Raw genomic sequence first — 16,549 nt, 5'->3', positions numbered from 1 at the left:
AGTTACATTTGGAGAGGGATGGGGAAAATGTAGTTTTATCCTTTATGATTGATGTGGGAAATTACTAAATTGAGAAAAATTATGGTGAAGAAGCCACCTCAACATTATCTGTAATATTTTTTAATTTTTACATTAAAAGAAACACTTGAAGCAAAGTTGATAAATATGTTAATAGTTGTCACTTTTGGGTCATAGGAAATTATAAATTTCTACTTCTAAGTTATTTTGCCAACATTTAAAAAAATAATAATAATAGTATTACTGCTCCTCAATAGTTTTTATTTGTTGTTGGTTGTGGGATTTTTTTGACATTTGTATTGTCTTTTCTTTCCTTTTTCTTTTTTTTTTTGAGACACAGTCTCTCTGTGTTTCCCAGGCTAGAGTGCAGTAGCATGATCTCGGCTCACTGCAACCTCTGCCTTCCAGGTTCAAGTGATTCTTGTGCCTCAGCCTCCCAAGTAGCTGGGATTACATGTGTGCTCCAACAGGCCTGACTAATTTTTTTGTATTCTTAGGAGAAACTGGGTTTCACTAGGTCAGCCAGGCTGGTCTTGAACTCTTGACCTCAGGTCATCTACCCAGCTCAGCCTCCCAAAGTGCTGGGATTACAGGCGTGAGCCACCGTGATGAGCCTATTTGTTTATTTTCACTAGAAGTACTAGGGAGTACCTCAACTAGGATGCAAAATTAAACACTGTGCTGTCAAAATTTAGAGCTATGGCTGTGCAAGTCAATTCCCATTTAGAATAAACTGCTTTTTGATTTAGTGTTTCCATTTTTATGATAATACCTGGAGCCTTTTTAAGTTCCCTGAAAAACAAATATTTGATTTCCTTCCATGTATATAATAAAAGAGCAATCAGGAGGCAAAAGCAAAGTGTAGTGAGGTCCTCCAAGACTCATTTGTGAATCATAAAAGGCTTGGTAATATTAAATACCAATTGCAATGCCGAGGCAGCATGCTGGGAAGCATTCAGACAGCTGGAAATCCGTGGCATCATGGGTCTTCTTAAAAATAATCTAAAATACTGAATTAGATTCCAACAGCCTTCCCATTTTACTATAGTTGTTCTCTAAGCTGAACAGAATTTCATTCTCACTCTGTTTTTTTTTTTTTTAAGAAAAACTGTCAGTCAAATGATCAAGTTATGTTTACTTACAAAATTTCAACATTTGAAGTTACAAAAATAACCATTATTTAAAGAATAAGCATTTATTGTCCAATGTACTGTTTTATCTACCACATATGGTCAATTATATTAAAACATAAATCTCTTTAAAGACAAAAAAGTTGTAAAGATGTTTGGCACTGATAAAAGAGCTAAACTTTAAATGTCACTAATTAGAAAACTCCTCATAGTCTATATAAATCTAATTAGGTAAACAGATAAATAATGTGACTTAAAAAAACTGTTTTTAAATCCCTCTTTTCTCTGATAATATTATAGCACACATTTAGTAAATTATTTGTTTTAAATATAATCATGGTTCAACAGTAATCCTGTAAACTAGCTCATGGGGTTTAATAGACAAAACAAAGCATCATTTAAAAAAATTGGTACCCTATTGGATATATTAAACATAATAATAATTTTAATGGTAATAATAACTACTTGTCTTATTTCCTATTTGCCACTCAGCATATTAAGGCCTGTGTAATGCATTCATCTCCCAAATAGTTTGCTTCTCAAATCTGATTTGAATACTCATTAAGTAGCTCAGTCTAAGAACTGTTTCTACGCTGTTTCTTTAGTAGCAACTCAGGTTAAGCAGCAGTATTTTGACTACAGCTTAGGTTTGAAAAAGGAAGAATTGTATTTATAAACATGAGATTATCCATCAGTGCCAGGAGCTTTTCATACTCTGACACATGAGGGGCCTAATCTCTACAGAGGGATCTGGATCACTGTCTTGCAAGCATTTAAATTATTTTTTTTTTCTTCCTGTCATAATCTTTTTCCTTCTGTTGTGTCTCCTCCAACTACATACAATCTCTGCTTTTTCAATGATGCATTTGACTAAGTTTAGGAAGACTATAGTGTTGCTCTATTCTCAGATAATAACATTTAATCCACACCATCATTCAATGAAGTATCATTATTCCCACTGTATAAATGACAGAAGTCAACTCAAGACAGAGTAAGTAACTTTCTCAAAGTTACATAGGAGAGAAATAGAGAGAGAAAGTAAGAGAGCAGGTACCCAAATTTGCCCAGTTAAGAAGTAACTGTAGATCTGTTGAGTATGAGTACACAGTATTCCCTCACACATTTTATCAGAATTGTGACAGTAGGTCAGAGAATCACCAACAGATCACTGGCTTAAGGATATTCTGAAATATTGCCTCCAGCTGGGATTAGTCTGTGTGAAAGATGAAAGGACAAAGTATTTCAAGTAATATGGAATGTCTATGATTAAGTACCAGAAGTAGTAGTTCTACAGATGTCCAAAAAAGTAGGCTTTATAGAGGAATAAAACGACATGAAAGGCTTTTTGGAGTAGAGCCCCAACAAAGAACTCTGGGGGTAGACATCAAACAGTTGACAAGAGGAAAAAGCGAAGAACTGCATGAACCAACAGGTGCCAGGGGACAGCGAAAAAGAAATTAAAGACCAACATGAGTACTTAAAATTATATACTGTAATCCTTCAGTACTTCTGCAATAATTTCAGTGAGAAAGCTTTGAGAAAACATTGCTGATTCAAAGAAAATCTAACTATAATGTATATATGCATTCCTAGAGATGATACTAAAGGCAGAAAGTATATATAAAAGACATAATAAAGCAATGAAAGTGTGAGCTACATTGGTGAGTGAAAACTAAAGAGGAGGACAGATCTGAGATTTATTTTCAACCTGCCCATACAGATACTTTGTGTATTACTTTATTAGGTTATGCATGATGTCTAAAAGCATAAATCTTTCTGAGGTTTTCCAATGACAAGGCAAGAATCACCAGAGATTTTAAGGCAATTTAACGGCCCTTGTCACTTTAAGCAGTCCCATAATAATATGTTGTCATGGCATAGTTCAGCTTAAGTGTTTTCCATCATGTTAATGAATAATTGAAGTTAGCTTTATGAATAACATGCTTACAACCATTGTCTCATGAGCCCACAAATGAGTTATTAGCTATAACAAAAACACAACACAAAGTTACAAGTAAAATTTATATCCAACTTAATAAAATGGTTGAATTAGCAAGTTTCTATGCAGTTATCTCTACTATGTCAGGCTCTATAGCTAAGCTTGTTTTAAGAATAAAAAGTGTGATAAAATGTTTTATAAAATAGTATGAAAAAGTTATGATGCTTTAATTTCAAGAGGAAGATGTAGCCCTGTTTATTGCATTACTTGGCACTTGAATAGACACTTTCTTTGAGGCTTTTGAAAGTCAATATAAGAATAAAAGCATTTGGGAGAGATGATCGAAGAAGCCTGAATAAAAACAGCTCTGTAGTGCAGTTCCCAGCGAGAGTGCAGAGGCCAACTCAGGTGACCTCTAGTCACGTAGGGTCTGGAGTTGACCTCCAGTAGTCCTACAGCAGAGGGGCCTGACTGTTAGAAGGAAAACCAAAAAACAGAAATAAATAACTTCATCATCAACGAAAAGAATGTCCACTCAAACACCCACCTGAAAGTTATCAACTACAAAGATCACAGGTAGATAAAGCCACAAAGACAGGAAGAAGCCAGCACAAAAAGGATGAAAACACCCGAAACCAGAATGACTTTCTTCCTCCAAGGGATCACACTCCTCATCAGCAATGGAACAAGGGTGGATGGAGAATGAGTCTGATGAATTGATAGAAACAGGCTTCAGAAAGTGTGTAATAAACTTCTCTGAGCTAAAAAATTATGTTCTAACCCAATGCAAAGAAACTAAGATTGAAAAAATCTTTGACAAAATGCTACTGAGAATAAACAGCTTAGAGAAGAATATAAATGAATTGATGGAGCTGAAAAACACAGCATGAGAACTTCACAAAGCATACACAAGTTTCAATAGCCCAATTGACCAAGCAGAAGAAAGGATATCAGAGATTAAAGATCAATTCAATGAAATAAAATGAGAAGGCAAGATTAGAGAAAAAAGAATAAAAAGAAAGGAACAAAGCCTCAATGAAATATGGGATTATGTGAAAAGACCTAGTCTACCTTTGATAGGTGTACCTGAATGTGATGGAGAGAATGAATCCAAACTGGAAAACACTCTTAAGGATATTGTCCAGGAGAACTTCCCCAACCTAGCAAGGCAGGCCAATATTCATGTGCAGGAAATACAGAGACCACCACAAAGATAATCCTCAAGAAGAGCAATCCCTCAAGAAGAGCAATCCCAAGGAACATAATTGTCAGATTCACCAGGGTTGAAATTAAGGAAAAAATGCTAAGGGCAGCCAGAGAGAAAGGTTGGATGACCCACAAAGGGAAGCTCATCAGACTCACAACATATCTCTAGACAGAAGAAGCCCTACAAGCCAGAAGGGAGTGGGGGCCAATATTCAACATCCTTAAAGATAAGAACTTTCAACCTAAAATTTCATATCCAGCCAAACTAAGCTTCATAAGCAAAGGAGAAATAAAATCCTGTATGAACAGGCAATTGCTGAGTGATTTCGTCACCACCAGGCCTGCCTTATAAGAGTTTTTGAAAGAAGTGCTAAACACAGAAAGGAACAAGTACCAGTCACTCCAAAAATATATCAAATAGTAAAGAGCATTGACACAATGAAAAATCTGCATCAACTAATGGGTAAAACATCTAGCTAGCATCAAAATGGCACTATCAAATTCACACATAACAATATTAACCTTAAATGTAAATGAACTAAATACCCCAATCAAAAGACATAGACTGGCAAATTGGATAAAAAGCCAAAATCCATCAGTGTGCTGTATCAAGGAAATCCATCTCACATGCAAGGATACACATAGGTTCAAAATAAAGGGATGAAGGAAGATTTACCAAGCAAATGGAAAGCAAAAAAAAGCAGGAGTTGCAATACTAGCCTCTGATAAAGTGGACTTGAAACCAACAAAGATCAAAAGAGACAAAGAAGGGTATTACATAATGGTAAAAGGATCAATGCAACAAGAAGAGCTAATGATACTACATATATAGGTACCAAATACAGGAGCACCCAGATACATAAAGCAAGTTCTTAACAACCAACAAAGAGACTTAGACTCCCACACAATAATAGTGGGAGACTTTAACACCCCATTGTCAATATTGGACAGATCAACCAGACAGAAAATTAATAAGGATATCCAGGACTAGAACTCATGCCTGGACCAAGCAAACCTAATAGACATTTACAGAACTCTCCACCCCAAATCCACAGAATATACATTCTTCTCAGCACAACATCACACCTACTCTAAAATTGACCACATAATTGGAAGTAAATCACTCCTCAGCAAATGCAAAAGAACAGAAATCATAACAGTCTCTCAGACCACAGTGCAATAAAATTAGAACTCGGGATTAAGAAACTAACTCAGAACCACACAACTTCATGGAAACTGAACAACTGGCTCTTGAATGTTGACTGGATAAACAACGAAATAAAGGCAGAAATAAAGATAGTTTTTGAAACCAATGAGAATGAAGACACAATGTACCAAAATCTCTGGGACACATTTAAAGCAGTGTCTAGAGGAAATTTTGTAGCAATAAATGCCCAATGAGAAGCAAGGAAAGATCTAAAATTGACACCCTATCATCAAAATGGATGCAAACATCTTCAACAAAATACTGGCACAGATGCAAACATCTTCAACAAAATACTGGCAAACCGATTGCAACAGCACATCAAAAAGCTTATCCATCACGATCAAGTAGGCTTCATCCTGGGAATGCAAGGCTGGTTCAATATATGCAAGTCTGTAAACAAGTCTTTAAACATAATTCACCACATAAACAGAACCAAAGACAAAAACCACATGATTATCTCAACAGATGCAGAAAAGGCCTTCGACATAATTCAACAGCACTTCATGCAAAAAACTCTCAATAAACTAGGTTTCAACAGAACATATCTCAAAATAATAAAAGCTATTTATGACAAACCCACAGCCAATATCATACTGAATGGGCAAAAATTGGAAGCATTCCCTTTGAAATCTGGCAGTAGACAAGGATGCCTTCTCTCACCACTCCTATTCAACAGTATTCAAAGTTCTAGCCAGAGCAATCAGGCAAGAAAAAGAAATAAAGGATATTAAATTTGGACAGGCGGAAGTCAAATTGTCTCTATTTGCAGATGACATGATTGTATATTTAGAAGACCCCAATAGCAAAGACTTGAAACCATCCCAAATGCCCATCGATGATAGACCGGACAGTGTCCATAAAAAACGATGAGTTCATGTCCTTTGTAGGTACATGGATAAATCTGGATACCATCATTCTCAGCAACGTGACACAAGAACAGAGACTCAAACACCGCATGTTCTCACTCACAGGCAGGTGTTGAACAATGAGAACACATGGACACATGGAGGGGAGCATCACACACTGGGGTCTGTTGCAGGGGACCATAGGAGGGACAGCGGAGGGTAAGGAGTTGGGGAGGGATAACATGGGGAGAAGTGCCAAATAGAGGTAATGGGGATGGAGGAAACAAACCACATTGCCATATAAGTATCTATGCAACAATCCTGCATGTTCTGCACATGTACCCCAGAATTTAAAGTGCAATGAAAAAAAAAAAAAAATATATATATATATATATGAATAAAAGCATTTGGAAAACATGTGGCCATATTCTCTAAGGAGCATGTTTCTTGAGTGTCACATTTGTTGTGGAACACTGTGAAATATTTGTGTCATTCTTTCAATAAACATTGTTGAATGCTGAACGTTAGCTGTACTATTATTCATGTTTCCCAGTTATTTTCAGCATATTTGAAGCAGACAAATTCTACCAAATATGCAGTACAATACAAAAGATAATGAGTGCAGTGAACTAATATGATAAAATAGTATCCTAATTTAGATTCTAATCAGTTTGATAACTTTCAAAAGTTATCAGCTTTTTATAGCTAACCAAAACCTTCAAGTCATCAATCACCATAAAAACTCAAAAGATGATCAGCCCAATGGAAAGATCTGTTAGGACTGAAAGAGTAGATTATTAGTACATAAAGGAAAAACAAAACATTGTTTGCTTCTGCATTTTCTCTGTAGTAGGACATATATTATTAACATTTCAAAATGTATCAAACTATGAGTTTTTACAAAATTTATTCTTTCAAGTGTATTTGAAGCCAGACACAGTGGCTCATGCCTATAATGCCAGTTACTCCAGAGGCTAAGGCAGGAGGATCACTGGATTCCAGAAGTCTGAGATAGCATGGGCAACATAGCAAGATCACATATTTAAAAAAAAATTTTTTTAATTAGCTAGTGGTGTTAACGTGTCTACCTGCAAGGCTAAGGCAGGAGGATTGCTTGAGCCAAGCGCCTCAGGGCTGCAATGAAATATGATTGTGCCACTGGACTCTAGGCTAAGTGACAGAAAGATCTCATCTCTAAAAAAGGAAGAAGAAGAAAATGTATTTGAGAAATGCTGGATTAGGATCCTCAAAGATTTAGCAAAGAAAATAAGTCTCTTCACTTTCAGTCTTATATGTTAAGGAAAACAAAATATTTCACCACAAAATATGGCTCCCCGATATAATGAGTATTTTAAGTTAAAAACTCTTGGAGATCAATAATCACTAGAAGAGACCTTTTTCCTGTCAACAAAAAGATTGAATTTACCCACCTAGGAGAACAAGTGTTCTTGTTTCCCTCCCTGTAATCTCTTTATCCATTACAGGAAAGAAAGCAAAAAAATCTAACCACAACTGAACAGAACCTTTTCCAAGATAATCACTATCTTCAAGTGTCATTTAAGTTCTAAAAAAAAAAAAAAAAAAAAAAAAGCCAACTGTTTACAACTTAATTTCTGTTCTGTAATAATCATTTATTGCCCTCCATAGAATTTCTTTTCTTTCCCTTCCTATAACCTGTTTTACCAGGATCCGAGTCCCCATTCTCATTGTAACCTCAAGATGTTAAAACGAGTTTCTGTACTTCTTTGGGAAGTTGAGTTTTCATTCTGAAGGGTCCCGTATATACAAGTTAGATAAATTTGTATGTATTTTCTCCTATTAATTAATTAACCTCATATCAGTGATTTTCAGTGTAGGGGGTCAAGAGCTTTGTCTCCTATATGTATAATTCAAATTTGACAAAATATCAAATTAGTTATAGAAGGTTCAAAAATATTTTGATTTGTTTATAATGAGTCCTTTGAGGTTTTTTTAAATATTAAGAGTAATATTCAAAAAAAAAGAGAATATCCCTGTTTCGTAGGTACCCTAAATATTATTTGCTTTGTTTCGTTTTTCTTTTTCTTGCCTATTGCTGATCTAACCGTGAATTTGACTTTCTACTAATGCTTCTCTATGTTTAATTAATTCTTATATAAAACTGCCATTCATAAGATGTAGATTATTTAGGTAGGAAAGCACTGGTATATTAGTGATACCAAAGGATCCAATTAATAAACTTTACTACTTAATACTGATCTCATTGACTATAATTAAATTCAAATTTGATAATAATAGTGCTATAATTCCTACATCTTTCTCATTTTAATACTGTCTAAATGTTTTATGTTTTAATCCTTAACACAAACATTCATAAATACTATAGTAGAAGACAGAATAGTAAGATGATACTAAGTTTGGGCTTATTAGTTACATCTCTATTTATTGATTATCTACCTATGTCAGACAATAGAATTTATTAGAAAATTCCTACATATTGCTCCTAATTATTAAGACGATATAAATTATCTCTATCTTATGTTTCAGAAAGTTAAGTTTCAATGTGTTTAAAGCAGTGTCCTTAAGGCATGCAACTGCATAGTTGAAGAATTAGGATTTGAATTCACCTTTGCCTTACCAAGTACTCACTAGTACACTATTTTATGGAGCCCTACTGAGTATGGGGGAGTTCAGAAGAGGGAATGATGTTTTCAGGGGAAAACTGTTTTTCAAGAGGTAACAATACCTAATGCCTCAAAAATTCACTTTCTCCTAATATCTAAGAAATAAAATTAAATCTGAATACCCTCAACCAACTGAGTGGACCTCTTCCTGTGAAAGGAAACCCCAGAGTAAACTGGAAAACTGAGTTCTCATCCATGACAGGATAGAAAGTCAGACAGGCCTCATTATAAACCAATCTCCTCACTAACTGTCATTAGACTTTATTCGCTAAAAAGACAGCCCTTTCAGAAGACTTCAACACTGAAAACAGAAAATAGCCATTTCAAAGCACTTCACCACCAACCAAGGTTGTTTGGTTCAAGATATCGACTAACCTTAATGCTGCCCTTTCTTTTTTGCCTGATAGATCACTGACATTGAATGGTTCTAGCCATCTTTAGAGAAGGCTTAGTAAAGATTTTCATGTTCTCTGCTTCACCTTTTGATGTAAGAGAACTGAAAACTCCACCCTCGGACCATGCTAATGCCACCATTTTTGTACATGAGATCCATGGAGACGCATGAAGCTCAATTGCTCATGCACATGTTTCTCCTTCATAAATATTCATGATTTCTACTATAGCTCACTAAATATATATGTATATATATAATTATATATAATATTTATATATATAAAATTATACAATTATATATAATATATATATTGTGTGTATATATATATATTCATATACTGTGTATATATGTGTATATATATATTCATATGTATATGTATATATGTGTATATATATATTCATATGTATATGTATATATATATTCATATACTGAATTCATATACTGAATATATATATACATACATGCTTATCATTAATTCTTGTTCCGTATTTTTCTATAGCCCACTGAATATATATACATATATATATTCAAATATATATACATGTATATGTATACATATCTATATATGTATGTGAATATATATATATATATTCCATGCTTAGCCTAAATTCTAATTCTTTTTGCCCTTCCCTCAAAATGTCTGTTTTGGCTTCCAACCAGAGACTACGCTTCACAACCTGTCTGAATGGCCACCCTGCAAGCTGCAACCCTTTGTAAGAAATAAAATCTCCTCTTCTCTTCTTCTAAATTTATAAATTATACTTTTTAAAGTTAAGATGTCCGTCTGAAGTTACATCTTCATATTGTACCTCCAGGAACCATGTTAGTTGGATCATAATGAATTTGAAAGATTATACCAAACCCTGTACTTTGAAGGTCCTCTAAAGGAGAGAGAGAATAGATGGTGGCAAATATGATATTTCTAAAATAACAAAGACTTGCAAGTGCCAGGGCTAATTAGAAATACTAAAAGGCCTAACTCTTTCAACTGAAAATAAGGAAAGAAACACCCCTCTACACCTCCTTTTCTTAGAATATTTACTCTAAAAACTCATAGCTATAAGTCCTTTCTCCTTCTCTCTTTGAAATGTATATACCTCCTTTAAAAGCTAATTAACCTCTTTTCAGCTTTATGCCCAAGAAAGCCTTTCTCAAGGACTTGGGAAGTATCTCTTCGAGAGTTAATAATCAAGAGTGAAAATGCTCCATCTCTCAGTTTTGTGGAAAACTTAATCAGTTTACAAATATAGGACTATATATCCCTCTTAGATTCTTTATGTTTAGTGACAATACTATCTAGCTTGAATAAATTATTGAAGGAAATACATGCTTGATATATATCACTGTTCTTTGTAATTATTACACATAGATATCAAAAAAAAGAGTTCATCTTGTAGCAACATAACAAACTAATAAATAATGAGGGAAGGGACTCACATGATCAATTAATTCACGAACCATTCCATTCCATTGTCCATTGGCATCATCTTGGGCTCCATATTTCCCATCTTCCACAAGTCTAATTTCATATGTGAAGCCAAGGATTGTAGATAACTCTCTGAGGAGATCAATGCAGTAGCCTTCAAATCGATCATTACCATAGAGAGGTTTGTCAGATTTCTTAAAAAGGACATAGGGTTCTTCCTGAAAATATTGAATAAGAAGAAAAGATGTAACAGTTACTCATGAAACTTGCCATCAGAATTACAGCTTTTCTTAGAAGACAGAAAATTTCTCATTAATTTAGAACAACAGTCAACTTTATTTTCTTCTAATTATAATTAATAAAGTCTAGAATATTAAAAGAAATTTCAGGTTTTGTAGGGAATAGTAGTGCTTTACAAAAATATACTTAATTATTATAATCCCACCATGATTATATAATAAAAATATGGTATATTTTATAACTTATACCATAAATCTTATATTAATATTACATATAACCAATAATATGTGATATGCAATATATATCATATAATATATATGACATGTAATTTTAACATGATTATAATACCCCGATTTGAATTACATCATTTAATCAATATCTAGTATGTTGTTTCCATGGGATCTATGGATAAAATGAATGAAAAAAATTATTGTCTACAATGTGCAAAGAATTGGAGTGGAAATTTTTTATATATATCATCACATTTTGTCCCCAAAACCATGAATATTACAACTACTATATTTAATTATAGCTTAAAAAGTTGTTTACTTTAATACAGAGGAAGAAAGTGATCTGTGTCAAGTGCTTATGTGTTCATCCAGCATCATTTTATGGAGCATCTATTGTAAACTAGCCCTCCTCTATATAAATAGAAAGCCTTGAGCCATCAAGTTCATGATAAAGAGAAGAAAAACAGTTAACAAATGCTTAAACAAATATAGCATATAATGTCAGATCCTTCTAAGTGATATAAAAACATAAAATAGGTCATAGGAAAGAAAACAATTGCAAGGTACTTGGTAAGATAAAAGAAACAAAATCAAGTAATTTTCTGAAAGCCTTTCCTGAAAAGGTAAGAAGAGATGAGGTATAATCCAACAGATGAGAAGGAGTCTAGACACTTGTAACTCTGAGAACAGAGTATTTCAGGTCAAGGATACAGCATGATAAAAAGCCCTGAGACCAACATAACACTGGAGTGTTTCAGGAAGAGGATAATAGGCAATAGTGTGACAGCAGTCCCATCCAGTAAGTGAGTTGGTTGAACAAGATGAGAATAAAAAAAGAGTGAGGAGCCAAATTTTCTGAGACTCTATAAATTAGGCCCCATAAGAAATTTGTATGTTTAACTAAGTGCAAAAAGATTCCACACATTAGCACATTTTATTGAAGGCAATTGCACATGGTATGGTAGCACATGGTGCTGCTACGAATAAACCAATATGCAACAACTGGTTCTACTATTCACTACTATGCACATGGGCAAACCCTCTGTTCTCTTAAAGGAAGCTATTACAGATTGAGAAAATTTAGGAAACGGCCATGCCAGTCCACCTAGGAATGTGCTCACCCTTTTCCTCAACCCCTGGAGAACAACAGTCATCCCGTGAGAGCTATCATGCCTAAAAAAGTTTTAGGCGTGTCAGCCATTTGTCAGCTTGCTCACACTCATCTCAGAAATAATGAAGATATTTACATCTTTCTTCCCATCCCTGTGGACTTACCATATCTCTGTACTGTTGTGTGTACCCTCCAGCCTCACCTCCTGTGATTATGACCCTTGTAAAAACTGTCACTGTGTGTTAAAGTCCTGGTCAGAGACTGGCACATTGCTCCATATCTATGCCTAATTTTCAGAATGACCATTCTATCTCCCTGCTCTGTGGGACTGTATCCTGATGACATTGCTTAGCCTTCAGCTCTCTTTCCTGGAGACTATTTTCAGTTACCTCCACATCCCTTCGGGACAGAGGCGCATTTGATGTTTTCCCTGCCCGTCATTGCTGTCCCCACGCCATTTGTTCCCCTGCCTTGTGCAATAACTTCTGCTCCTCTGAGGCTCATGCAACCCTGCTAGACTAGGCACTCTCTTTACAATTGCTAACATTCAACGAAATCTGGTTCAAAAATTTTATAAAGTAGGAAGAGAAACCTTTACTTTTCAAATATTTGACTACTGGATGGTAATTTTACTCCTTTTTCTAATTTTTAATATTCTCTGCATATTCAAAATCTACCTACATAAATTATCCAACATGGCTGATCTCTTAATTCTTTTATTTCCTCAATTACCAAATTATTGTCTTCATTGAAATCTAATCTCTGTTCCCCATGATCACGACTGAAGCCTGCATTTGTCAGAAAATTAGTTGGGATTTCTAATAGCCCATTCATCCAACTCATTGTTCAATCACACCCACACTTATGCTCTTCAATAACATAAAGATCTCCAATTCAGTGAACTCACATTTCCCTACTATCTATCAATCCCTCCTAACCTCACTTCATTATCTGGCCCCAAATTCTATGGTCCATTATATAATTTCTCAGTTAAATGTTGATATTCCCAAAATTAGTTATTAGTACTATCCCCTTTTCTTAAATTTTATTCCTATTTTTTTCTGATCCACATACATCAAACTCAATAAATCTTCATCCTGATGACCTCAAAATTTATATATTAGGCTCCCACTTCTTGCAAGTCTTAGATACATATACCTAATAGCACTTGTCAGCATGATTTTATATCTCATAGACAGAATTTTATGTCTCACGTTTAACATGTCCCAGAAATACTTCTTGTTTTCCCCAAACTTTTACACTTTTTCTCTTTTCTCTGCTTTTAGAAAATGGTACCATCATTTACTCTGCTACTCCAACCAGTCTCTAAGGCAACATCTTTGCTTCCCTTTCTTTTAGCTCATTTGCTACACAGCAACAGAAGGGATCTTATTGAAGGATACACTGAATTATCTCCCCACTGCTACTTGAAATCATCATATAGATTCCCAATGTGTTTAGAATAACATTCAACTTCATTGCCATGGGTCCTAAAGCTTGTTCTACCATTTGCTCTCATCTTGGTAAAAGGCTTCACAACTCACAAAATGGATTAAGTCAAAAGTCAGGCAATCACTCTCAAACTCTCTGTCCTGTCTTTTGTAAATCATGCAAGTTCTCCTCTCAAAATATATTCTGAATCCACTAATTTCTTTACACTGCCTGTGCTAGCATTATGGTTCATGTAACCTTTATTTCTCATCTGAATTCCTGTTATAACTACCTCTCTTACTTTCCTTTTCTATCCCCACAGTCCATTCTCCCCAGAAAGTCACAGCAATTTTGCAAAGATTAAATCTGCTTTTATATGCATTTGCTTAAAAACCAGCAGTGGCTTTTCATGAAAACTGGAATAAAATAAGGACTGTTTATCTTGGCCTTCAAGGTCCTATCCTCTTTGACCTTAGCTTCTATTCCCTTTCTTTCTCATTTTGTTCCAGGCATTGGCCTTCATTTTCATCTTCAAACTTGCCAAACTCATTTCTAACTCAAGGTCTTTGCTCTTTGCACTGCCATTTTTTTTTTTTCTGACAGGGGAGATCTATCCTAAGGTCTTCACATGGTTGTGTCCCCATCATTTAAGCCTGTGCTCAAATTTCACCAATTCAGAGAAACCATATGTATATATTACTACTTTTCTCAAAGGTACCTGCTTTGTTTTGCTCATAGCACTCATCCCATCTGAAGTTTTATTTATTTATATTTTGATGTAGGTGCTTTTTTCCCCTATTATGACATAAACCCATGAGTATAGAGGAATTACAGATTACATTCATTAATTAATTTATCTCAGTGCATAGAAGAAAATGACTGACAATCAGTGCTCAAGATGCATGTGTTAAATAAATAAAATATTCATCATAAAGGCTTAAAACTTATCTTTTCCTCTCCAACTCTATCTTCTTCTCTGTAAGGACTAGGTATCCTGCTTTCTACCAGTTTCGCAAATACAAAGCTATTTTCCATCTCAAAGCCCTTTACCTGTTGTTCTGTCTGTCTATATTGCTCTTCAAATGGTGATCTCTTTTTCTTCCTTTAAGTCTCAAGTTAAATATAAAATGTTTACTTTGGTTCTACTTGAGAATTTTCTCTGTTATTCTCTATCTCAATATTTATTTTTCACAGTAGTTAAGCCATTTTCAATTGTTTTATTTGTTGGCTTACACTTAAAGGGTTTTTGTTTCACTTTCCTAAAATAAAACATCCATATGAACTCGTGATAATAAAATGCCTAGCACATAGTAGGTGCTCAGTAAATACTAATTGGATAAATTATTGATAAATTAGTGACTTCTGTACCTCAATTTTCTCATCTCTAAATATATTTAACAATACATTTAAAGTTGTTTGGAGACTTAATTAAAACAAACCTGACAAAAATCAGCTTTTTAATATAATTTCATTATTTCAGCTTCCCAATAATTTTTCGTGGATTTTTTAAAAAATAATAGACTTAGGCTGGGTGTAGTAGCTCACCCCTGTAATCCCAGAACTTTAGGAGGCTGAAGTGGGCTAATCACTTGCAGTCAGGAGTTTGTGACCAGCATGGTCAACATCGTGAAACCCCACCGCTACTAAAAATACAAAACTTAGACAGGGCACAGTGGCTCATGTCAGCACTTTAGGAAGCAGAGGTGGGAGGATCATCAGGTCAGGAGATTGATACCATCTTGGCCAACATGGTGAAACTCCATCTCTACTAAAATACAAAAATTACCTGGGCATGGTGGTGTGCCCCTGTAGTCTCAGCTACTTGGGAGACTGAGGCAGGGGAATCGCTTGAACCCAGGAGGCAGAGGTTGCACTAAGCTGAGATTTTGCCATTGTACTCTAGCCTGGATGATAGAGCAAGACTCTGTCTCAAACTAATTAATTATTAATAGACTTAATTTTTCACAGCAAACTGAGCATAAGGTACAGACATTTTCCATATGCTCCCTCCCTCCCAGAGGCCTCTTCTACCCTACTATCAACATCCAACACCAAATCAGTACATGTACACAACTGATGGACCTTCACTGGCACACCATTACCACTCAGAGTCCATACTTTACATTATGGGCACATTCTTGGTGTTGTCTATTTTAGGAGTTTTGACAAATCTATAATGGCATGCATCCACCATTGTAGTATCAGTATAAAATAGTTTCACTACCCTAAATATTCTCTGTGCTTTAGGTATTCATTCTTTTCTCTAACTCCTAGCAACCATTAATCTTTTTAATAGCTCCAGCATTTTGCCTTTTCCAGAATGTCACATAGTTGGAATGTTGCCTTTTAGATTGTCTTCTTTCACTTGGTTATAAGCATTTAAGTTTCCTCCATGTATTTTCATGGTTTGATAGCTCATTTCTGTCTTATGCTGAATAGTATTACATAGTGTGAATATACCATAGTTTATTTGTCCACTCACCCACTGGAGAACATTTTGATTGCTTCCAAGTCTGGGCAATTATAAATAAAGTTGCTATAAACATCCATGTGCTGGTTTTTGTGTGGACATAAGTTTTTGGTTTATTTGGGTAAATACCAAGGTGCCTGACTGCAAGATCATATGGTAAAGGTATGCTTAGTTTTGAAAGAAACTTCCAAACTGTCTTCTAAAGTTGAAGTTCCATTTTGCATTCCCTCCAATAAGAA

General features: G+C 34.8%; 1 protein-coding gene across 8 annotated transcripts in view; it reads right to left on the bottom strand.

Moving 5' to 3' along the window:
* GRIK2 (glutamate ionotropic receptor kainate type subunit 2) overlaps positions 1-16,549 on the bottom strand; it is a 724,338-nt gene that overhangs the window by 246,661 nt on the left and 461,128 nt on the right. For all 8 annotated transcript variants that reach the window (XR_013534449.1, XM_035296392.3, XM_054254300.2 and 5 more), the window contains one exon: positions 10,840-11,046. Coding sequence is in view for 7 of the 8 variants with exons in the window: in XM_035296392.3 (XP_035152283.1) it covers positions 10,840-11,046 (207 nt within the window). In the remaining variant the exon portion in view is untranslated. The remainder of the gene's footprint in view (positions 1-10,839; positions 11,047-16,549) is intronic.

The sequence above is a fragment of the Callithrix jacchus genome, chromosome 4 (assembly GCF_049354715.1).
Source record: "Callithrix jacchus isolate 240 chromosome 4, calJac240_pri, whole genome shotgun sequence".
NCBI lineage: Eukaryota > Metazoa > Chordata > Mammalia > Primates > Cebidae > Callithrix > Callithrix jacchus.
This window is presented reverse-complemented; position numbering and strand designations above follow the sequence as displayed.